The sequence below is a fragment of the Cygnus olor genome, chromosome 4 (genome assembly GCF_009769625.2).
Source record: "Cygnus olor isolate bCygOlo1 chromosome 4, bCygOlo1.pri.v2, whole genome shotgun sequence".
NCBI lineage: Eukaryota > Metazoa > Chordata > Aves > Anseriformes > Anatidae > Cygnus > Cygnus olor.
The window spans coordinates 20441647-20465735 of record NC_049172.1 but is presented as its reverse complement, the minus strand read 5'-3'; the positions used below and the strand labels follow the sequence as shown (position 1 = coordinate 20465735).

At 41.0% G+C, this 24089-nt stretch overlaps 1 protein-coding gene across 2 annotated transcripts in view; it reads left to right on the top strand.

Moving 5' to 3' along the window:
- Positions 1-24089, top strand: part of SNX25 (sorting nexin 25) — an 89883-nt gene that overhangs the window by 27662 nt on the left and 38132 nt on the right. For both annotated transcript variants that reach the window (XM_040554467.1, XM_040554466.1), the window contains 3 exons: positions 8666-8838; positions 9713-9899; positions 14529-14599. In XM_040554467.1, the coding sequence (XP_040410401.1) occupies positions 8666-8838; positions 9713-9899; positions 14529-14599 (431 nt within the window). The remainder of the gene's footprint in view (positions 1-8665; positions 8839-9712; positions 9900-14528; positions 14600-24089) is intronic.

The following is a 24089-nucleotide window of genomic DNA, read 5'->3' as shown; positions in this document are numbered from 1 at the left end:
CTAAACTGCAGTATAGGCAAATTGAGATCTGCCTGCTCTAGATTTGTAGGCAAATGAAATGCAGAAGCTGTTAATGCGGGCCTGTTGTTGAACCCACTGACAAGCAGTGCTTTTTGAGCAGAGCTCAGTGGGAGGCGGTCACAGTGACACTGATTTTCCTACGTTGTTTGGCTGGGAGTGTTGTTTTTTTGTCTTTAACCTACAGCTGGGGCACCTTGATCCCGAAGGCTGAGGAGGAATCAGTTTCTGCAGATACGGGTACGCAGTGTGGCAGGCTGCTCCTCGCAAGTTGGCTGCGCCGTGCCATCTGAGGGATGCTCAGCAGTGTGTGTGCTTGTGCCTGGAGTCACAGCCTAAGTCGTGACTTGGCAAAATGGATTCCTTGGGAGCTGCAGGCTACTCCTGCTGCACATTCAGAACCATGTTGGAGGGCTCTAAGCTCTTGGGAAGGGTGAGAGGGAAAATGTTGTGGAGAAATTGCTGTTTGAGTGGTCAGTATTGACAAGTAATTTTGAGGCTTTAAGTTCACGTTGTGCCCATCTTGACAATATTCCTGTCATCTGCTCTCTCTTCTCACCCTGTCGGTAACATAACTTCATTGGGCCACTTAAATGCCTTTGCACATATAGGATATAAATTGTTGTATCCTTGTGCTTGTTGCATTGATTACATATAGCATGAGTTGGTATTTAGTAAAAGGAAGAAAGGTGCTGCCACAACAAAAAGATCAAGAGCAGGTGGGTGCAAAGGGAGTTTAAGCACTCGAGATATAACTTGGTTAATCCTATACGTGCGTCTAAATTGTCACAATGCATCCAAGCTACTAAACACCTCCTCCAGTTCTAGTTTCTCTTTTATAATTTCATTTTCCGCCCACAGACTAGGAATACGAAGAACTGCTTATCACAGCCTCTGAAAATGAGTGCCGAGAGGATTACTATGAACGCGTAGAGGCTGGTTGCAGCAAGAGCAGCAGTTTGAGGTGCTGAGAACAAAACAGTCAGAAAAAGCCGGGCTCTGGGCACACTGTTCAAGTTAGCTCCTGGGTAGCACTAGGTCTAAAGCTCGCCATTGCCTTCCAGCTCCAGTGTGGGAAGTTTGGATTTCCTGTTTACAGCTGAGTATCACCAAGGCACCACACCAAGCATGAGGACCTCCTGCTGCTGGTACAGTCAGACCGCAGTTTGCAAGACGTTTGTGTGATCTCTGGGCCTGTCACCAACATTACATGTCAAGTGCTTTTCTGTGGAGGAAGGTAGCTGTGACACGTATAAATGCTATCGTTATTGAGACAGTAAATGCTAGATGAAGGGTTTTATAAAACGTACTGATCTGGATAAAAATGGCTGTGGAAATTAGGAGTTTGGCTTTGATGGATTTTTGCTATGCTTTTTGGGTTTGGTGTAGTTTGGTTTTGGAGGTGTTTTTTTTTTTTAAGCAGGTAGTTTTTTCAGGTGCGTTAATGATACTGGCTTGTGAAGGTTTGAATTGGTTCCTTTTATTCCTGAGAAAGTTCAAGCAGATCAAGCAACTGTAATTGTGCTGCAGTGTCAAGAAGGTTAGAGATCTGAGAGTGACACAGGTGAAGAGGTGCAGGCTACATGTGCTTCTGGTAGTTCTCAGAATCGTTTTAATGAACGTGAGTGATGAGTGTTGATGTGCTGATGAGAGTCAGAGCCAGTTGCATGTACGCTTCAGCTCACAATTGCACCGACTGAGACTTAAATGTAACTGCAAGGCTCTCTTGAAAGCCTAATTAAAGCAATAGCAAGGCCAAAGGGAACATTTTGTGATTTTTTTTTAATATATTTTTTTTATGAGAAAGGACCCTTACATAATTTCCTGTAGATTTGTTGCTAATGTTTTAGGGACTTTTTGTCCTGAATGCTATTTATTTGCTTGCTTGCTTGCTTCCTGTTTCCAAAGCAGACAGATTTATCTTGCTTGTCATTAAGTTCTTGGTCATGCCCGTCTTTGAATCCAGTGGACTTCTTGAGTAGTTTCTTGTCCATGGAGCAGTAGTACTCCCATGAGTTGCATGGGCATTGTAAATGCTATGCTACCTTTGGGGTTGGTTTTTAATTTTTTAAATCTCTTTGACGAATCATTTTTAAGCTCTTCCATGCAGTCATGTAGTGACTATGTAAAAGTAAAGACAGTGCTTTGCATCACGAGCTTGTGACCCGACCACAAATACCAGAGGTCTTTGAATGCTCCCAGCTGTGATCAGTTTTTATCACTCAGTTACCAGATGGTTCTGACTAAAAACATGGGTATCTAGAGTAGACCCTAGAAATTTTTTAGAAATTTCCATGAGATCCCTGTGTTGATAAAACTGCAAGCACGGAAAGGAAGTTATGACAGATTTCTATAACGTTGGTAATGTTGTAACTGCTCGTCTTCAGGAATACCTGCTTTTCTGCTTTCTTTTTTGAAGTGCTGGATAAACTTAGAGGTTTGCAACAACAAGGGGCAAAGTCTTGGTGCTGAGGGCATTCAGGTGGGTACGCGTTTGATAACTGCGTGAAGCAATTGCAGAGCAGGGGAGAGTTGCTCCAAGTGTCGGTTTGGGACCAAAGGAGTGCGCTGCGTGGAACAGACCCAATACAAAGGCGTTCACTTTGGCAGGCCCTACCTATGGCCCTGTCTTCACAAATGGTTTCCTGATCTTCCACTGGTTTGGGGGCAGCTGAAGGAAATACATTTGCTTTCTGAAGCTGTGAAATAGCCTTGGATAGTGTTAAAAATTTGGAGCATGCTTGAAGAGTTGGTAAAATGAAAATCACTGGCAAGAAATTTGTGAGGTTAACGCTGGCTTTGTAGCTCACGGGGGAGTGAAGAGGGGTGATCTGTAAGCGTGCTGTGCAAAGCCTGAGTTCTGTCTGTTTTAAAATCACTGAAGTCCCCTGCATCTCAGTGCTCCGAAATATATCCCCATGACTTCAGTCTCGATCGTTCGGGAGGACACGAGTGCAGTTGCCACTTGGCTTTCTTTTTCTATTGCCTAAAGCAGATGAAATAGGCCTGGTTTACAAACCTGGTATCACTCTGCTTCTGAAACTGTTTGCTCCAGTGCCTCATTTGTATTAGTTCACTGCACGCAGTTGTGCTCGGAATTTGTGGATAATTGGCTGGACTTTCAAAGCTCTCTCCATAAATAGCCATGCTCCTTTTTGGTTGAGGGTTTTCTGCGATTGCCAAGAGTCTCTTTGTTTGGAAAGTCCAAGCACGTAATCCTAATAACACGTGTTCAAAACTGGACAGGATGAGAAATAATATCTGTATTTCTGCTTGAGTTATTTGATAGTGCTTGATAACTTTATTGGTGCTGGAGAGATGTAGGGCACTGCTTTGTGTTAGCTTCTGCTGTTCCTGCTGGTTACTGCAAAAACGAACACTGCCTTCCTGCGTTCTTGGTAACATTCCCCCAGAGCTGAAGATGCAGATTTTATATCAAGCATTAAGAGCGTGTGGTCAGGACGTCCTAGCTGCTGCTTGGGGACAGACGGCAGCAGTGCCAGTAATACTTGCTTCCATGGTTGCTCACCGCCCTGTTACCTTGTAGGTAGGTGTGAGAGGGAAGCCCAAGTTCTGAGGGATGCTGCTTTCTGGGCAGACCCTCTGTTGATGCACAGCATGTTTTCCCTACAAGCTGATCGAAGTTTATATGGAAGCAAATAGAAGTATAATACTTTCTGTATACATAAAAAGGAGGATCTAAGCCTGACTGTTGTCTGTTTTACCACTGGTGTTTTAATTTATTTTGTAGCTGTTTTGCCTCCCCCCAAACTTTCCCTCACGCTTTCAGTCTTCCAGTCCCCTTTATTTCTTTTGTCCCAACAGCAACATTAGGATTTATTGCTACAACTGTTTGCCACTGATATGCAAGGCTTATTTAGAGTTGAGTTCTGTGAAGACTTTGTTTCTCTATTCTTTTATCAAAAATCACAGCGTGGTTTGGGTTGGAAGGGACCTTAAAGCCCACCCAGTCCCAACCCCCTGCCCTGGGCAGGGACACCTCCCACCAGCCCAGGTTGCCCAAAGCCCCATCCAGCCTGGCCTTGAGCACCTCCAGGGATGGGGCATCCACAGCTCCTCTGGGCAGCCTGTGCCAGGGCCTCACCACCCTCTGAGAGAAGAATTTCCTCCTAACATCTAATCTAAAGCTCCCCTATTTCAGTTTAAAGCCATTCCCCCTTGTCTTGTCACTACGCCCCCTGACCAAGAGTCCCTCCGCATCATTCCTGTAGCCCCCTTGTAGGCACTGGAAGGCCACTGTAAGGTGTCCCCGGAGCCTTCTCTTCTCCAGGCTGAACAACCCCAACTCCCTCAGGTGAGGTGCTCCAGCCCCCTGATCATCCTCGTGCCCCTCCTCTGGACTTGCTCCAACAGGTCCATGTCCTTGTGTTGGGCACCCAGAGCTGAACGCAGGGCTCCAGGTGGGTTCTCATGAGAGCAGAGCAGAGGGGCAGAATCACTTCCCTCGCCCTGCTGACCACACTGCTTTTCATGCAGCCCAGGATGTGGTTGACTTTCTGGGCTGCAAACGCACATTGCTGGTTCTTGTTGATCTTCTCATCAATCAGCACCCCCAGGTCCTTCTCCTCAGGGTTGCTTTCAATCCTTTCTCCACCCAGCCTGTGTCTGTGCTTGGGATTGCCCTGACCCAGGTGCAGGACCCTGCACTTGGCCTTGCTGAACTTCATAAGGTTTGCACAGGCCCACCTCTCAAGGTCCCTCTGGCTGGCATCCTTTAAAAATCTGATGGGATTCTGTTCATCCCCTTTTGCTTTTTAAATGATATTTTAATTACAGTTTGGCTAGGAAAACAGCTGAAAGAGCCCCTCTTCCAGAGATTTATGTCCTGTTAGGTGATGGAGATAACTGCAGGAAAAAAAAAAAAGGAAACTATTCTTACAGCTGCAGTGTGTGCAACTCCCCTTCCCCCCCTTATTCCCTTAGGCAGGAATGCATTAAACAAATTAGAAGGACAAGAACCAAATATTTGCCATTCTGCTTGTTTATTCTGTTCAATTTTCTGTTTTTGTTCTGTTGACTGTACCAGAAGAGTGCTGGCTTAGGTCCAACTCAGCCAAGCCGTATGTATTGCTTGTGGACTGGGAATAAACGTGTACAACAGGGAGGCAGAGTATGAGGAAGCCCTTCTCTTGCATGCCTGATAGCACAGGTGCAGTCAGTGCCCCAGGGTGTCTGCAGTCCCAAACAGACCGTCATTCCTCAGGAGATTTGTGCTGTGTGTGGATGGGTTTAGAGAGATACTGAAGTAAATCTTGATCTAATAACTGTGCACCATGTCCCACAAATCAGGTAAAGCTGTCCAGAAAGGAAAGTCTGTGTGCGTTTCTAGGAAAAAAAAAAAAAAGCAGTCACCATTTGCTTTCAGTTCTGACTCTCTATCATTGCTGTTACTAGCCAGGAATGGGTTGTTGAAAGTTAGTCTGCTGCCAGCCAGCTGATGCTCTGTGTACGAAACCTGTTCTCTGGCATTTAGCTTGAGCTTCTGGCGGAGTTTCGAAGTGGCTGACTCTAGGTGGACTGACCTGTCCAGAAGATGAAGCCTTCGCTTCCCAGTAAGAGGTGGCTGTACGTAAATGACCCAGACTTTCTGTCTGCCAGTCTGCCTGGGACGTGTCTGATTTTGGATAATGAATGCCTTTAGGGAGAGCATATGAGGAGGGGTGTTTGATGTGGTGGAGAGAAGGCTGGAGGATGTATCTGGAGGATGCGAGAGGAATGGAAATGCACTGAGGAAGATAGCCAGGTATTCAGCTGCTAGAGGGAAAAGATCCTACCAGAACAAGATAAACAGCTTGTGGAGCTAAGTCAGCCCTACCACCTGTGCTGGATAATAATGAAAACTACACATCATCTTCATACGGTGCTCCTCAGAAGAGCAAACAAAGTATGTACATCCAAGCTGCTCCCAGGGACTTGTTTTTGAAATTTGTCTTTCTTGTAACAATTGAAGCGCTCTCCATTATCCACCTTTGAAAATAAAACAGTTGATTTAGGATTCAATAAAAGGCTTCAGTGAAGTCAAATCCAAATGTCATTTTAACATTCGTGTTCTCCTGAAAATGAGTTTAAAAACTGATGTGGTCATCTTGAAACAAATGGCTTGCATTATTGGAGCAGAATTACAACTATTATTATAACACTGATATTCTTCCACCATATTTGCTCCCTCCTTTGCCAACTAGCGAAAACCATTCTGCAGTGCTGCCTCTCACCACTGGCCATGTAGTGGTGTCTAACTGGAAATTTCTCCTTTGAGCCCATGCAATTTTTGGTCATTTTTCCACACACAGAGGCAATCAGCTCTGAGGAGCTCTGTGGGTAACAGTCAGGACGGCAACCTGCAGCAGTGGGAAGGAAGCAGACATCACAGATGATGGGAAGAAGTGCTGGGGTGAGACATGAAAGGCCTGAGCTTTCATAATACCTCAGGGCCTTCTGCTGAAGACCAGTCCTGGCTGTCTTTGGGAACTGCCCTGGCACCTCTCAGGTGACAACGTGTCTGTCATCCTGTACCCCCTGGCATGGTCACCTTGCTGCTAAACCACAAGTCTGGGGTTGGAGTATGTCAGGCATGTGGCAGTGAAGGAACTGCTAGAGCACCAGCTCTGCTTCTAGAGCCTTTCTTGAGTAAAATAAAAGGTACTGAGTGACCTCCAGTAAGGAATTCCCATGGCACATCCAGGCCGCCATGCTCTGAAAAGTCCAGAAAACCATTGGCAGCTGGGAGGAGATGGACTGGTTGGTACTGAGTCAAAATCAAGGCAGAAGAGGTTTGCTCCCTGCTTCTTCCAGAGCTGTGATCAGAAGGGCTGTTCGTGAGGAGCCTGTGAGCAGCGCACACTGTGCTGTCGTGCTTCACGCTGTAGCCATGGTGTGGCCACCCCCGGCTGTTAGCGCTGGAAGGCTTTGTGCCATCTTCCTGAAACGCACCTACCGTGATGTGCTGGTGTGTGTGTGTGTGTGTTTGTTTGCCCCTCGAGTAGCAGAAGGAGGAGTATATCAGTATGATACGTTACAATACTGTAGCACACTATACTGACTCCAGGCCTGATGTGCTTTACATAAAAGTTAGGAGCCTGCTTCTTTCACCATGTACAAAGTGAAAGCAACAAGGAATTTTGGTGTTCCTCCATCCACTTAGTATCCACTATCTAGCTTGCTTGTTGGTGAGCAAGTGCGTGCTCATGAATGCCTTCCCCAGCAGGCTAAGGGTTCTGTCTGAGAGTTATCTCCAGCCCCTTCTTGAAGCTGACGCGTTAATTAGCCAAAAAGGTCAGGATCTGCCTCCACTGAAGGCTGGCAAGATGGACTCTGACTTTGAGGCACTCAGGATGATGGAGGAAAACCGATTCTGATTCCCAGGCTTGTTCCCTGCTTATTATTATTATTATTTTTTAAATCCATGGTGGTTATTAGTATAAGAGGTGCATATTCCAGCCTGAAGCTGCTGATCAAAGGACTCAACTTGAGACAAGTTCTCCTGTCCTTTCTCTTAACGGCTCTGTAATCTCTGTGTGCCTGTTCAAACAAGTGGGAAATCTGTGATTTGGCAGGGGCGACTGCTGGGACTTGGGAGATGCAGGTTTAGTCCCATCTCAGTGAGCAGTGCCTAAAATCTCTTTAGGGCTTCTCACCCCTTTCTGGTGAGCGTGCTGTCCACAAGGGTATTGCCCCAAAAGTTGGGCTGCACACACCCACTGGTCCCCTGCAGCTTCATGCTTTTGATTTACACACTTTATACACTCCACTGACACTGTTAATAATGTGCTCAGTTCTCATTTGCAGACCTACTGAGGTGACTTGTTTGGCTCTGTCTTTGCTCTTTGGGAGTCACTTCTTCCTTTATTTGCCAGCCTGATAGTACAGTCTTTCTAAATCTGTGTGGTGTGTTTTTTTTTGTTAATCTTCTTACTTAGTTTCTCACTTACACTGTAGATGGATGATAATCCCAAGTCTGTTACTATCAAGGTATCTTGCACAGAGCAATTTGATGCAGTCTGCAGGTGCCAGGTTGAAAATTGGTGTTTTAGGAAAGCCAAGTCAAACATGCCAGGTATTTACTTTTTGTCAGTAACAAAGGAAAGATTGTACTTTCATTATCTAGCAGCTAGACCTGTTTCTCAAACTAGAAGTGATCCCAAATACTCTGTTCAAATCTATAATTAGTTTGCTGTACAAGAATGTATTTGCTTTTTGAGATTGTCCAGTCATTTTTTTTGAGAAACTAAACAAGATTTCATTGTAAGATCAATGAGGGAACAAATTATTTTTCTTTTTTAATTCAGAGAAACTTTCATTTCTCTCCAATTGTTGTTTTTTTTTTTTTTTTCTTTTTTCTATTTGATACAGTTTTAAAATACTGTATTTCTATTTTGGTGGGTGAAAACACAGACAGGACAAAAGAATTTGGAAATGTGTCTATATATATATATTTAAATCGAATTTGAAAAAATGCACGTGGTTTAAAGTGCTTCTTTACTGTTTTTTTTTTTAACTGGATGATGGATTTTGCATATTTTGTATGTTTTCAGAAATAATGACTGGTCATAACACAAGTACTATGTAAGTTCTCTCTCTCTCTCCCTCTCTCTCTTTGCTTTTCTATTTTTTATTTTCATTTTCTTAGGCAGGAAGATCCACCAAGACCTTTTTTGCTGCACCCGTGCTTGAGGAGCTCTGACGAAGAAGTAAGATTCCTGCAAAAATGTTCTCAAATTCTGGTGTATTGTCTCCTACCCTCAAAGGATATCCAGTCTGTCAGCTTGCGCATAGTCCTTGCAGAAATCCTTGCAACAAAAGGTAGAGCAAAGATCAGAGATGATTAACCATTTGCACCTGTACAGTATTAGTAATTATAGACATCTTTATGTATGTCTTGATACAATGTTTATAAATCCTGAAATTTAATTTATTATGGTGACCAGTAAGACGTCTTGTTTTCAAAAGTAAGCATATACTTACTTGTTTGTCTTGACTTGATGTCAGGCTGCTTAGCACCTTTCAGGATAAAACCCAATTTTGTCCATTCATTTCTTTTATTTTTGTCACAGGAGAACCCTTTTGCTGTCTTCAGTGGCACTATTTTTATTGATTATATGAATAATTCTGACCTGTTCGGCTTTATTCAGACACACAGAATCCATAGATTTAAGGATGTGATTATAATCGAATCATGATAACAGATTTTTTTTGTCATTGATTTATCCAGTGTTTTGTTTTTTTATTGAGGATTTTCTATTTTGCTTTCTTATCAGATGCTCTTTAATCAGATTATAAATACACAAATATTTTTTTATGTAATTGAAGTCAAATTCAGAAGTTATGAAGTCTCAAGTATATTATGCAGTTCAGTTCACTTTTAATTTTCATTTGTGAAGTCTGTAATGTCATAATGTCCAAGGCACAGAGCAGAAAGAATGAAAAGATTTAAAATTTCCCAAATAGAGCTCAGCTTTGTCAATGTACATCAATTCATGTAATAGCAGGAACAGTTTTATCAAGAAGAAAGGTATGCGCAGTCTCAAATGTACTATGTAGTCCAGAAGACTGGTTTGAGATTTTTTAAAATCATTTTTTTGTATTTATTTTTGCCTTTCATCTGCGATATTCTCTCAAAGGACAGCAGTTATTCTTCAACATAAGGATTTTGTTTTAAAATATTTTTTCTCTCCAGTACTGAAACCAGTGGTGGAACTGCTGAGTGATCCAGATTATATCAACCAAATGCTACTAAGCCAGCTGGAGTACAGAGAACAGATGAATGAACATCAGAAGAAAGACTACACATATGCTCCTTCTTATGAGGAGTTCATCAAGCTCATTAACAGTAACTCTGATGTTGAGTTCCTGAAACAACTGAGGTATTTGATGCTTCTCTGTAGCTTATTTAAAACTAAACATGCTTCTTTTGCCTTCTTTTTTACTGAGAATGAACTGTTTTTTTTTTCTTTTTAAATTCAAATTTAGTTTTCTTTTTCTTTTGGTGAAGTGGAGACAGTAAGGATGATAGGGCACAGTATTCATTAAATCTGTAATATAGTTGGCTTCTCAGTTTGGTGGTAGAAATTTTTATTTTTTTATTTTTTTTTTTAATTCCACTTAGCTGATGGTGGGTGGTATACCGGAGATCACTGTATTGTTGAAAGGCATACCAGGCCTTTTATTGCAGCTTGCCTCAGTGAAGTTAGATGAAATAATATGTTGCATTTCCACTACTGTATGGTATCTCTTCCATGAAGCATGGCTGGGGACTGTAGAGGTCTGTTGTCTGAACCGTAGTGACACTAGGAACACTGGTCATTCAGAGCTGTCTGCTGTGATTCTGTAATGTGGAAAGAAAGGTTTGAGTTCCAGCACACTTTGCCACTGACTTAGAGGTTTTCCTGGCCTGTTGCAGGGAGGTGTTTCCCAGTTGCACCCTTTTTAAACATGTCAATGAAGTTTGAAGAATTGCTTAAAGACCTAAAGAAAACCTACTCCTACTTATCACAAACCTGTTTCATTTTGCTGTTTCCTAGAACAAACAGTACCTGCTCACTTTCCTGCTAGCTTTCCCTCCCCCTCACAAAAGTCAACAGCTAATTTTCTTCCAACTTCCATCGTGACGTAGGATACCCACGTGTGTCTTGAGCCCGCTTGCCCAAGTACAAGATGATGTTTATGCTTGCCTTATCTTTATGGGTGAGCTGCTTCTCCTGTGATTTCTGATGCAAGAGGATAAAGAACAAGTGAGTGGAAAGAGGCAGCAGGGATGCTATTCTGGCAGAATTTCTGTGTTGACTTGGTTCTGTTGAGCACATCAAAGCTTTAGAGGACTGCTGAACCCGTTTTCAGAGTGTTGGTTCTAATCTGTTGCCACTAACCAGAACTGATATTTTTCTTCTTCCCTGACTCCCTTCAATTGCTGCCACAACTCAGCTTTCCTCCTAAATGGCTGCAGCAGCATCTGAAAGACACAAGCACATCAATTCCATTTGGTGAGCTTTAGGCCATCTGTTGTGACCCAGACCTTTTATTAGACTCAGCTTGGTCAGGCCAAGTGACAGTGTACCAGGATGGACTATGTGGGCTGCATAAATAACTTCTTTCTCTTCTTTTCCTTGATTCTGAAACCACTTGCATTTCTGAGACAGGAAAATGCACTTAGGTGATGGTGAAATTATTTTGTTGCTTGGCTACTTATTGCTTATCTGCTGTAAAATTTGCTCTTTACTCTGGGCCAGTGTGCCTTTACTGAGAGCAGAAATTAGTCTCTATTAGACTCCGTCTAAAACCTAATTGACATCATATTTATTAGCATAATCACACTAATGGATCTGCTTGTTTCAAAAGAAACCCAGCTCTTCTGTTGTTGTTGTTCAGGCACATTAATGTTCACTGTGCTCTCTTTTTAGCTGATAGGTCACCTTAAACTGTGCTCCCTAATATGAGGTAGAAAATTTGCTTTATGAAATAGCGTGGTTTTGGCTGCACTTAGGCTTTTGCTTTCTAGTCCGTAGAGTCCAACTACTATTGTCTTAAGATGTGTTCTTCTACAACCAGTATAATGTCGATCATTGGATTAATTTTGATTAAATGGAATATTTAAAAAAAAAAAATTCTGTTCGTTTCAAAGGGAAAAACAGTTTTTGATTTTTGGGGCTGTGCTCTTCCTCTGCTGGATAGAGCCAGTCCCTAGGGAATCAGTTAAGGAGTGTTCCTCTGCAAGGAGGAGGAGCTCCTGTTCTGTTTGCTCTCCAGCACTATGGGAGCACTTGGAGATGGGTCAACCTGCAGGCATCTCAAAGTTAGGTAGTGTATTTCATAAAGCTTTTGTGAAGTAACAGTGAAAGTTTGCAGATTGATGTCAAGGAAGCCAAACAGTGGTCTCCATATAAAATACCATTTATTTTGTTCATCAATATAAACAAATTAATATGTCGGCTTGTAATTCACAACAATGAAGCACAGGAAAAATCTATAAAGAAGGAATTAAAGAGAATCGCTTAACTGAATATTGAAAGGGACCCACAAAGATCTCCAAGTCCAACTTCTGACTCCACACAGGGCAACTTAAGAATTAAATCATGCATTTAAGAGCAACTAAATAAGGTATAGTGCTTTTAACACAGAGGAACGTGGTTAGATTCTGTTGGAGTAATGGGAATGGGAAGGATGCTTCCAGTTCTCTTCCTACAATAAATAAATTACTGGCACATTGTACTTAGTATCTAACTGGGAAACCTGTCTATTCTGGGTAATGATACTCTATTTATCAAATATTCTCTTTCCTGGTTTTATTTGAAAATCATTTTTCAGCACCTGTTCGAAGCTGGTACATGGCATTTATGAATGTTCAGCCTCTTTCTATTACTCCTAATGTTGCCACGTAACATCTTGATAAAGAACAGATTTAAGTAGAAACAATTTTCTGTGTAGGCTTAGCCTTGAGGAAATTTATCCCAAGGCTCTACAGTTGCTGGGAAACTCAATATTTCTTTCAAACATCCCTGCCATGCTTTATCTTTAAAGATGGATTTAATTACTGCCTATTTAGTAAAATAAACATAAAATGTGTTGTTGAATCAAACAGTCTGTGAGCTCAAGTTCCTGGGTGCCCTCTAATATGTGCAGGTGACGTTACAGCACAGGAGTCTCACCAGGCATCTTTTCAGGCTGATTTCATGAGCAGAGTTTTGCTAATCTTCTTGTGATCAGAACCAGGTATTTGTTATTGGTATAGGGAAGAATTCCCGGCTGGATCACTAGAAACCTATGAGTGAAGGGTTTTGTGGCCAGGAGATCAGAAAGGAGTGGGAGGCTGTCTGCGGTGGATCTCCTTGTAAACACGTGTGCCAGCTTTCTGCCTTGCAAATGGCTTGCCCTAAACGGCTGGTAATGGTACCAGGATTTTCTGAATCTTATTTTCTCTCCTTGGTTAGAAGCATTGCCTTGAAGAAATACTGCGTTGATTTTCTGCATTGCTTGCGTGGATTTTATTTTTAGAACTTACTTAAGTGATACAATAACTATTTATCATTAATTTGGAGACCATTTTGAATTCACAGCTCTTTAATATCTTTACCGGGCCTCTAAATTTTGGTAATTTAAACCCTTATCTGAATTTTTCTCTATTTGTGGTAACATCCCTTCTATTCTTGTAAGGAACATTTGGAGAGCTGATATTTGTTTTCATAAAAAGTCATTTGCTGAGTTTTTTAAGGAGCTGTTTTGTAATTTTTTTTCATTCATACCTTTGCTTTTTGAAAATTTGTATTCAGTTGGAAAATACAAAATCCAAAGACAAGGGAATGCTGTATGGTTATCTATGAACTTCATTCAAATCCCCCCCTTCGAATGTTTAACTTCATCGTCATGAAGTGAGGCAAAGTTTAATTCCTTTTTTTATCAAGTTTCCACAAAACATGTTGTCCCTATTTCTTTCAAGAGCAGAGAGTTGTACGGTGAAATTTCACCTTCATTTCCCCTCAGATTTAAGTTAGCATGGATAAATTGGAAGGCTGCTACAAATGAGGAAGAAAAGATGATTCTGCATGAGGGGTATGAAACAAATTCACTTAGTCTATCAGAAGAAGACTGGAGATGAGACTTGATGAGTTAACATCACAGAGAGTAAATAGCAACAAGGAAATAACTGGTAGATAGTTTTCATTCTGCTTTAAATTTCAGCATTATATATTTTTTCAGTTATGTATTAGTATAGCAGCCAAAGGTCACTATACCATTCATGGTAAGAGACCATTATCTCCGGTGTAGCGCATCATCTTTTACTTAAGATATGAGGGAAAGAAATGAACAAGACAAAGAACAGAGGGAAGAGATCAGAGTGGGAAGTTAGCAGTAATGTGCACGTGGGCCTGTGACTGGTCGAATTTGTCATATACTGCTCACTTTTTGAAAGTAAAATTAATACATGACATTTAAAAATTCCAAAGCTGTTTACTCACCCAGCACCATGGGGTAAGTAGCAGCTAGATATTCAGAGCAAACCTGCAGGGAGAGAGGGTGGCGGTCCGGCAGGCCCAAAGTCACATTTGCGCCATGTATTTATTGCATGCATTAGGTGGAACCCTAACAGACAGCTCGTTGGTCTTGAATTGAACTCCCATCCTAGTTTCCTACAGGAAATTTATATTTACTTCTTGTGGTAAGGAGCATGACTTCACGTTGTGTTCACTGAATGGTATTAGCTATAGTGTGGCAGCAGTTAAGAGAAGGGGGCACTATTATTATTAGCTAAAAGTTTTCCTTTTGTTTCAAGACAAGCTTTTTCCCTGCTCTACTCTCTATGTGCACTGCTTCTCGGACTGCATATATACTGCGAAATGGCTCAGTTTCCAGATGAGGTGTTTTGTATTTTATGGATTCTGAAGTATGCTGTATGAAGAACACATTTTAAAAATAAATAAATAAATAAAATATTAACACCATGTTTTTTTTTTCTTCTCTCCTCCTTCTGTGCCCTTATCCCCTACTGTTTTTAAAACTAGGTATCAGATTGTAGTGGAAATAGTTCAGGCAACCACAATCAGCAATTTTCCCCAAGTGAAGAGGCAGAAAGGTAAGAATCCATTTTGGTACTGGTCACATCTGTTGTTTTCATTTTGGAAATCTATTTGAACTCCAGAAATATATATGCAATCAGTTTGTGGGGGATTTTAAGACAGATTTGAAGAATGCTATGCTTTTAGTATTTCAATTCTGTTTCATTTGTCTGATTCTTCTCCACACTCCTGTGGTGTAAGTATTTTTCCCCCACCCCTCCCACCACTATCTTCAGCTAAGCTGATGGATTGAGTCGAAAGGTCATATCTGATGCTTTTATTTTCAGAACATGCTGTATCTTGGATTTCTGGCACTGCAGATTCTTATGCTAAGAATCTCGTTTCCTCTTTCTTTTTAATACAATCCATTTTCTGAAGTCTGTCTATTCTCCTTTCAAAACACAGGATAAGGAATGATGCAGCATAATCGTCAGTCAGACTTTATTTTGACTCTTCGTTGTATTATGTTTTTGTGATGTAACACAGAGTGCTCTTAAATCCTTCTGCAGTGTTTTGGCAACTGCTGCCTTTTGAAATACACATGCACTTGCATTTTACATTTGTACTTACATTTAGTTTATATACTCATTTTTGTGATATATTTCTCACAATGTATTGGAACTGTGGTATGTTTTCAACAGATTATATTGATGGCAAAAGTATCAAACCAAATTTTTGCTTGGACAGATACGTTTAAGGTATACAAAACCATTGTAAAAAGCAATGAGCAATATAAATTGATTTGCTTGTAAACAAATCTAAAAGGTCTTGCTTTTAGTTCTTTGTGTGGCACTTTTAAAAATGATTCAGGTGTAATAAAAAAATGCTGAAACAGAGAAAATAAGCACCCCTTATGGGGGGTGGGCACACTAATTTTCAGTCTGAAGAGTTTGGTACTTTATTTTGGTGCTTAAATTTCTGAAAGTACAGGGTTTGTCAACGCTGATACACATTTCTTTTACATCCTAAAATAGAACTAGATGTACATTCCTTTAGGATATATTGGTTTGCCAAACTGAGGTAAAAGTAAACAGTTTTTGCTCAAGTGTACCTTACAGAAAGAGAAATACTAACGTTTTTTAGATGAAAGTTAATTTAATGGAAAGTTGGCTTCATAAAATAATAAAATGAAACACAGAAGTTAACTGAGCAGAGTTAACAAAAGCGATCAATCTTGCTAAGCCTATATTGCCATTTGTGCTATCATTAGTCTTTGTTGTGACAACAATTGATTTAGGGAATATTTTTATGCAGTTTAGGTTCCTACAATTAATTCCTGATGCTCTTCTCTGTCTCACTGGAGTTTATCCACTCAACTATCCACTGTTCTAAACTGTGAATAGAAGAGGTTTTTCTGAAGCTACAAGTGCCTGACTCTTCAGAATGGATATGAAAAGGCTAGTGCTATTTATTCTGCCAAAGTAGACCTAGTTTCACTTATTCTGTGGTGAAGATGGTTCTGCATTTTTATGGCCTCTTGAATTTTCTGTGGATTTTTTCTTTTTTAATACAGGTAAAATTTCACTAGCCGATGCACTGAAGTTTTGTGTTTGGGTATTGACTTTCATTATTAGTTTAGTCCTGTGGCAAACTTGTATGTGATTTAAGAGCTCAGCTGATGACAGATGACTGCTGCTGGCTGTTTTAGCTAGCGGGGCTATAGAGGTTAGTCATTTTATTTATTAAACACCTAATGATTATTCAACACTGGATATTAGACTATATTAGATATTAGGAAAAATTTCTTTACTGTGGGGGGGTGGTTAAACACTGGAACAAGCTTCCTAGTGAGGTGGTTGATGCTCCATGCCTTGTCAGTGTTCAAGAGGCATGTGGATGATGCCCTTAATAATATTCTTTAACTTTTGGTTAGCCCTGAAGTGGTCAGGCAGTTGGACTCAATGGTCTTTGAAGGTCCCTTCCAAAAGAACCTTTCTATAAATAGTGTGCCTGAAGAAAGTGGTGACGTGTTTTGTTTGACATTATGTTCAGCACTGCCCTACAATACAGTCCTATTATAATTCACACGCGTTTAAGGCAGATTTCTCATCTTTCAGTTTCCCCACTAGGGCTTTCACCTACCAAAATTTTTAGTCTCAGTTTGTGTACAGTAAACTTTAAGAGGAACCATCAAACTGTAGCAGGCTAAAATCTAATCCTGAAGGGTTTTTGTGTCTTGTTTTTTCTTGAAGGAGGTAGGAACATTTTTCCTAATGTGATAATGAATCTGAATTTTAGGAAGAAAAGTTTAAGGAGAAAAAGCTGTGCTGCCTTCCTTGAAAATAGAAATACACACACACAGAACTAGCACAGCTCTGTGCAGATTACAAAAGGTGTTTGAACGCTTCTAGAACACACCACCACATAAATAATGTCACCATTTTATATTTGCCTTTCTTAATGCCACATCATACCACTACCCTGCAACAGCTAGATTTCATGGTGAATAACTAAACAGAAGCTTTATGCAAAATGTGTTTGCAGAGTCCCATTTGTTCCTTTTTTTAAAATCTGTTCCCTCGATACCTGCTGAATATCTGTAAGTGTGTAAGTGTGGGTGGTCAGTGTATGAGCATCTCCCCTTTTCTACTAGTAAATCAGCTTTTTGTGTCATGGACATCTCTCGGCTTTGATTCCATCCTGGTGATAGATAGTCTTACTATCTATTCCCATTTGCTGATGGCAAAATTGTGTTGTGAGAGTGTAGCTTTGTTTTGAGTGCCTGTAAGAGTAGAGCAAGTATAGCATAATATGTACGCAAACATTGTCTTGACTGCCATCAGTTTGAGGCATGGGACTTTCCCGGGGCAGTGCTTTTAATAGGAAAAGGTACATCAACAACCATGTGAAGCAGGTAGCGTAGCATGAGCGGCCAATACTCTGCAGCAGTGAGTGCTTAGCTACTATCTAAATAAAGTCGATGCTGCGCAAGTGCATGACTAGCAAGTATGCCTGAGCAGTAGTGTGTACCCATGATGTTGAGTGAGGAGACATAGTTAAGTCTTTTGAAACTGACCAAAAATACTTTAGTTTATAAAAAAAGATCAGGTGTTTATTATTTAAGGGTGAGTAGCCTGAGGACTGGGTTACAGACTATGGTGACTTCTCATATGAGCTACAGTTGCCTGACTTCTTTTTTATGGTTTTATCCAGTGATATCAAAGTATTCGTTTAGTATTAGTGCCCAGAGGTGTTTGAGAGGAATGTTTTTCCCTCAGCAGGGACAAGGTTCTTAATTTAACTAATGTTGGTGCCACCTATTGTCAAAATATCTAGCTGTTAAAGCCCTCTAATATGAGCAAAAAGTCCTTTAGAGTACTTCTGAACATCATTGTATTAAACCTTCTAGTGAAAAATGGCATGTTATAGGGTCTTTTTTCTTTTCAGATTTCTATCTCTTGAATCTTCTGGCATGTGAGCCTAGAAGAGCAAAGGAAAACGTATAAAAGCATCTGATTCGTTTTAAGCAGTAAGTTTTGCATTTGACTCCCTGAGAGAGTCAAATGTCTTAAAAGATTGAGACAAAATAATGTGAGAGGTTATGACTATGATGCCTGTTGTGGATGGATAATATAACTTCTGTGTCCATGAGAATTGCTTTTGGTCATTGCTAAAGCCGAATGATAAGAAACCACGTGTAGCATTAATGTTTGCAGAGGTGTTGACAGTTTATTTTTGGAGTTGTGCAGGCCACTGTAAATAGAAGCTGTTATCTTGCATGCTGGCACTACACTACCTCCCTCATTTACACTTGCCCAAAACTGCTGAATCTTTTAGCATACAGGCATCTGCTTTATTTCTCCTAACTGACCTTCTACATACCCTCTTCTAAAATTGTCAGGGTCATTCCAGCAGTGACTGGAGGAGGAGGCTTGCTTTTCACTCATCCTTGTTTCTTCCTATTGATATTTTCGGACTGTGCTCTTTTGTACAATCAGACTGTGCTCTGGTTGGAAGAATAATAGCTTTGTACATCTTTCTGAAAAACAAAAACTCAACCCTCTCTTCACCTTGTCTTTTGATAAGGATTGATCTCTTGGAAGTACCAAATCAAATTTGAGCTAAATTTTAGGATTTTTTTTTTTAACAAAATCTGCATCTTTAATATTATGAAAGACTACAAATGCTTATCTAAAAATTCTTTTACTGTATTCTAGTAAAGCTGTTTTTTAAGAGGATCAATCTGTAGGCAATTGTGGCGTGAGTAGGAGAGGGCTTGAGCTTCTGAAAGGTAGACTAGTTCTTAATTTTTCAAAAGAAAAAGCTTCAATAACAATCATGAGTTAACCACAAAAATAAGTTCCTGCAATAGTTTGATGTTTGTTGTAATGTAATTACACTAGTTCTAATGTTCAGCAGACGGATCTTTGTTTCTTCTCTCACTGATGCTGTATTACAGGATCCTACAGGGACCCCTTTTTGCTAGATGCTCTTTAAAACAGTAACAATAACAAAACAAAAACAGAAAACAGACAAAACCTCTTAAAGGCATGTACTTGTCTTAGGGTAAAACCAAGCAAACGTCACACCAGACTGTTTCCAACACTGAATGGAGTTATTTGGCTGACGCTCTACGTTTCTTTGCCCTCCACCTTTTATGTAACAGCATGACCAGAAACCATCCTTGGATGATGGGATAGAACTGTTTTTTAGGCACCACACTGTAATTGACCACAGGACATTGCTGTTGAGAAAATTGTTCCTTTTCAAGCAGGGATTGTGAGACAGATTGAATAAGCGGCCATTTCTGTAGGAAGAAATTTGCTGTGTTACAGTAGATTTCTCCTGCTGAGCATTCCCACTATACATCTAGATATCTGCTGCTATAAGTGGAGCTCAAGACTTGTACAGAAACAGGACTGTCTGGGGGTAGACTTTTTGTGTACTGTAGCTCTGAAAGATGCTTCAATGTTCAGCTGTAGAAAGGGACTTTTCTTTTAGAAACTCGGATTCCAAACTGACTTCGTTGAGTGGGTTGTGATGTGTGGGTTTGTCAAGGTGATAATTTAGAATGAAGTAAAGTGGATACTTCTGCATTCCAGTTCGTTACAGGTGCCATCCAACTTAATTATGACAAACCTAGATGACTTCCCACCACCCCATCCTCCACACAAGAATAAACATGCATACACAATTATTTTTACATAGCGTGTTGGAAGTGTTGAAAAAGCTGCGGTTGTGCTTGCATGTACATGTGGAGCAAATCCTCTACTCAGCACTGGTGAGGCTGCACCTAGAGTAACTTTGTCCAGTTCTGGGCCCCCACGAACAAGAGAGACCTAAACTTACTGGAAGGAGTCCGATGGAGGGCTACCAAGATGACTGAGGGACTGGAGCACCTCTGCTGTGAGGAGAGGCTCAGAGAGCTGGGACTGCTCAGCCTGGAGAAGAGATCACTCAGGAGGGATCTCATCAACGTGTATAAGAGGTGTAAATACTTGAAGGGACAACGCAGTGAAGGTGGAGACAGGCTCTGTTCAGTGGTGCCCAGTGACAAGACAAGAGGTAATGGGTACAAAGTGGAACACAAGAGGTTCTGTCTAAATATCAGAAAGCACTTCTTTACTGTGCAGGTGACTGAGCCCTGGCACAGGTTGCCCAGAGAGGCTGTGGAGTCTCCCTCCTTGGAGATCTTCAACAGCCACCTGGACATGGTCCTGGGCAAGCAGCTCCAGGAGACCAGATGACCTCCAGAGGTCCTTTCCAACCTCAGCCATTCTTTGATTCTGTCACCCTTGTGGATGAAGGTGAAGGTTGCAGTGACTGATTGTTGGAGACTCATTTGATTTGTGGTTTTCAAGTCAGTTCCATAGAGGAGCTTCCTCTTTCTCCTCCTGAGATCCTTCGTGTGAGCTAGTGATGGCAATGCCTCTTTTCCACAATTGATTTGGAGAGATGACCATCACTGAAAGAGGGAGGGAAGAAGGCTGACCAGTCAGACAGAAGTGACCAAGGGGAACACAGACAGAAGCTATTTGTGGTCAATGTTATTTTATTGTATAGTACCCATGCTTACTCCCACACTCAAATTTGTCGTACTGCCCCTTTGTTTTTTGTTTTGCTCAGCTGTGCAGCTGTGACTGATGGGGAAGGAGGTGTTGCACTGTGCCTTTCTAATGATCACTGCCTGAATTGTCTATAATCTCTCTTCAAGGATTTTCTCCTGGATCTGTTGCCTGAAACATTTGGGGTGTAGCACAACTTTCAGTAGCTGACTTAAACCATCTTTTATGATCATGGATGGCTTAAGTGTTGAAAGTCAAAACACTGTCATATTGAAGACTAGGGATGGTGTACCAAAGGGAATGGGACTTGAATTGGGGTGATGCTTGATTAGTAACTCAAGCTATTTTTACCTGAAGATGAGTTCTTTCTTGGCCGCAGTTCTGTCCTGCGGCTGAGCTAATCACACGCTTCTGTAACCGAAGTGATATGACCAGTATTTGTTTGCACTGGTGAGCAGGGTTTACGTGACTTGATGTGATGGATTTGATAAAGAGCTCTGAATCTGTCTGCAGATATTTGTAGCACTTTTTTTTTTTTTTTTCTCCAAGGAGCTGTGGAACCTTTGGAGGAAAAACAAACAAACAAACAAACCCACAACCGAACAAACAAACAAAAACAGTGCTAGCACTGAGAGCTTGAGATATTTGAGATGTCACAGGGATCTAGGATGTATGGGAATGGCACAAAGCTGTGCCAGGGGAGGTTCAGACTGGATATGAATAGACTAGGAAGAATTTCTTTACCATTAGGGTGGTCAGACACTGGAACAGGCTTCATAGCAAGGTGGTTGATGCCCCGCGCATGTCATTGTTCAAGAGACTTTTGGACAATGCCCTTACAATGCTTTAACTTTTGGTTAGTCGTGAAGTGGTCAGGCAGTTGGACTTCGTAATCTTTGAAGGTCCCCTCCAACTGAACTTTGGACCATTTGTATTTTTAATATTTTCCAGTGTCAGCTGAATTATACAGGGAGGAAGAATGCAAACCTTGCTTCTTGTTCTTTGCAGGTTGTGCTTCTGAAAGCAAGGCCCTCAGTGAAATAGTGAAAAACGGCCTGGACCTGAGCTCCTTTGAGAGTTGTAGCTAGGACATGACTGCATGTAACTTCTTGCAGGACCCAACAGAAGAATGCTGATCCGAACTGTGGTGTCTCATATGTTGCAGAAGTGATTGCCAGACCGAAAGGGACAATGGCTGCGATCAGCAAATTGGCTGGGTAGCTGTGGATAAGCGGAGTTTGATGTTGTGCTCTTGGTAGTAACTGCGTTTTGATGCCCTTGGGAGGGCTGCACATTAGCCTTCAGGGTTTTGAAGGCCCCACTTGGCACCGCATATCTTGTCAGTTTCCCCTGATAAGGGGAATTATTTTGGAGGACGTTATTGAAAGAGCCTTTAGCTCCTTTGGGGATCAAGTCCCCCATTAGCTGTTGCTGGAAAAAGCGTATGTAACTTGTGGAGGGAGTGCCAAAGAAGCCTCTGTCTTGTTTTGCTGCTGATGAGTGCGTTTTTTGTTTGTTTGTTTTTAAGGGAAAAAAATATCCAAAAGCTGTAAAGTGTGGTTAAAAAAAATGCGTTCAAAGGATGCATTTCCTATCTTTGCAGAGTGATGGAACAGTGTCTGTCTTAGTAGCATGTAGCTGTTCCTCTTTTTCCTTTGTTGGTGCTTACTGAAGGGTATGCAAGTAAATGCAAGCCTCTTCTGTAACATTCTGGTTTTATTTGGCTTATGCAATGGTACATGAACGTAGAGAACAGCTTATATACTGATTCTCAGAAATGGCAAAAAGGTTTGTATTTGTATTTCAGTACTTTGGTGATGGGATCAGGAAAGAATACATAAAAAATAAAGTTGGCTTTATAGCTTAAAATGCCTTTTGGTAGGGCTTAATATGAAAAATAAACAAAATGAACAAAAAAAACCACAAAAACAAAAACCACAACAGTTCAGATATGAAAATCAGAGAATTTTCAAAAACCTCAAAAGACAAGCAATGATGTTCCTGGCCTTCCCCAGCTTACATGAAAATGCTCCTCCTGATTTCTGCTAGCTTATTTTCCTACTGTGGAACAGGGAAGTCATGTTCAATGTTCATTGTGCATCCAGCCCGTCTCTCTTGTTCTGCAGCACATTAGCACAGTATTTGCAGGAATGCCACTCATGAGCCTCCTGGTTTTTATTTGTGAAGGGCCAGGCTTTTGTGGTGACCAGGCAGTCCCCTTTGTTCCTGGCGCAGGAACAGGTTGGCAGAGCGATCTTCATCTCTCTGCCAAAAGTGTTTCTGACGTGGAGTGGCTCTTTATGGGTGTAAAGATGTTTTTGAAGGATCTTTGCTAAGAAAGTAATTAATCACAGGAAGCAACTGGGACGTAGGGCTCATTAATCTTTCCTGGACACCTTCTGCAATCACAGGATGATAAGACTTAAAGTGAAGTAGACGTGATGACTTTTGCATGTTTTATTTATTTATTTATTTATTTATTTATTTATTTACAACTCCAAACCTTTGGAAAGTGTGGGTTTTCAAGCCCCAAGAATCAGTCAGCTCTGTGGAGTAATAGCTACAGCTGCAGAGGAATAAGGGAGCAAGATGTATTAGCCCAGCTAAGACAGAGGAGATGAGAGTGTGTGGGTGTACCCTATGGGCATCATAGCTGAAAAGAGAGGTGAGACAGATCTGGGCAAAGTGTTTTGGTGTCAGATCCACGCTTGTCTGTATGAATGTATTTTGAGCCCAAAGAATTTAACCTATTCTGAGAACTGTGAACTTATAGAAACCATCTTGGAGTCAGGTACAGGAGGGGAAATGTTTGGTCTTAATCTTCCACTTTAAACTGCTGTTCACGTATTTGTATTAATCCTCAATATTTTAAATTGAGGGGGAGAGCTATTTTGTACTTGCGGTCTTTCCCTGCCTTTTGTTGTTCTCCTTTCCTTTTCTCTCAGTAATACTGGTACCTCTGGTCAGGGAACTGAAACACTAAATTAAATGCTCTATTGACTTCCCTGTGGAGATAACATGCCAGGAAAACAGATGGCTTATTTTTTTCACGGTAAACTCATTTTATCTTTTGCTTCAGTGAATATTATCTCTGTAGTTCACTATTCCATGGCAGCTCAGATGCAAATGATACTTATCCAATAAAACACTAACAGTCCTTGAATCAGGAAACTTCCATGCCAACATACATGAATACATGCAGCGAATAAAGTAAGATTAAAAATACGGTAAAAGATTTTGGGAGAATATCTGTGTTCATATTACATTCAGGAAGCTCCGTATACATTGAGTTGTCCTTCAGTATATGAGTGAAAAAAATTTAAGTCACATGCAGTATTTATATATGGCTTCGAGGGGAAAATAAAAGGTTGAAAAGAATCTTGAAAGATACCTCAGTGTATTAGAAATCTATTTCAAATACCTGTTTAAAGCCATACCAAAGAGATTTTCTTTTGCTATGTATGCATTCACAAACCTAGCTGCACGGTTGTTCCTTTCCAGC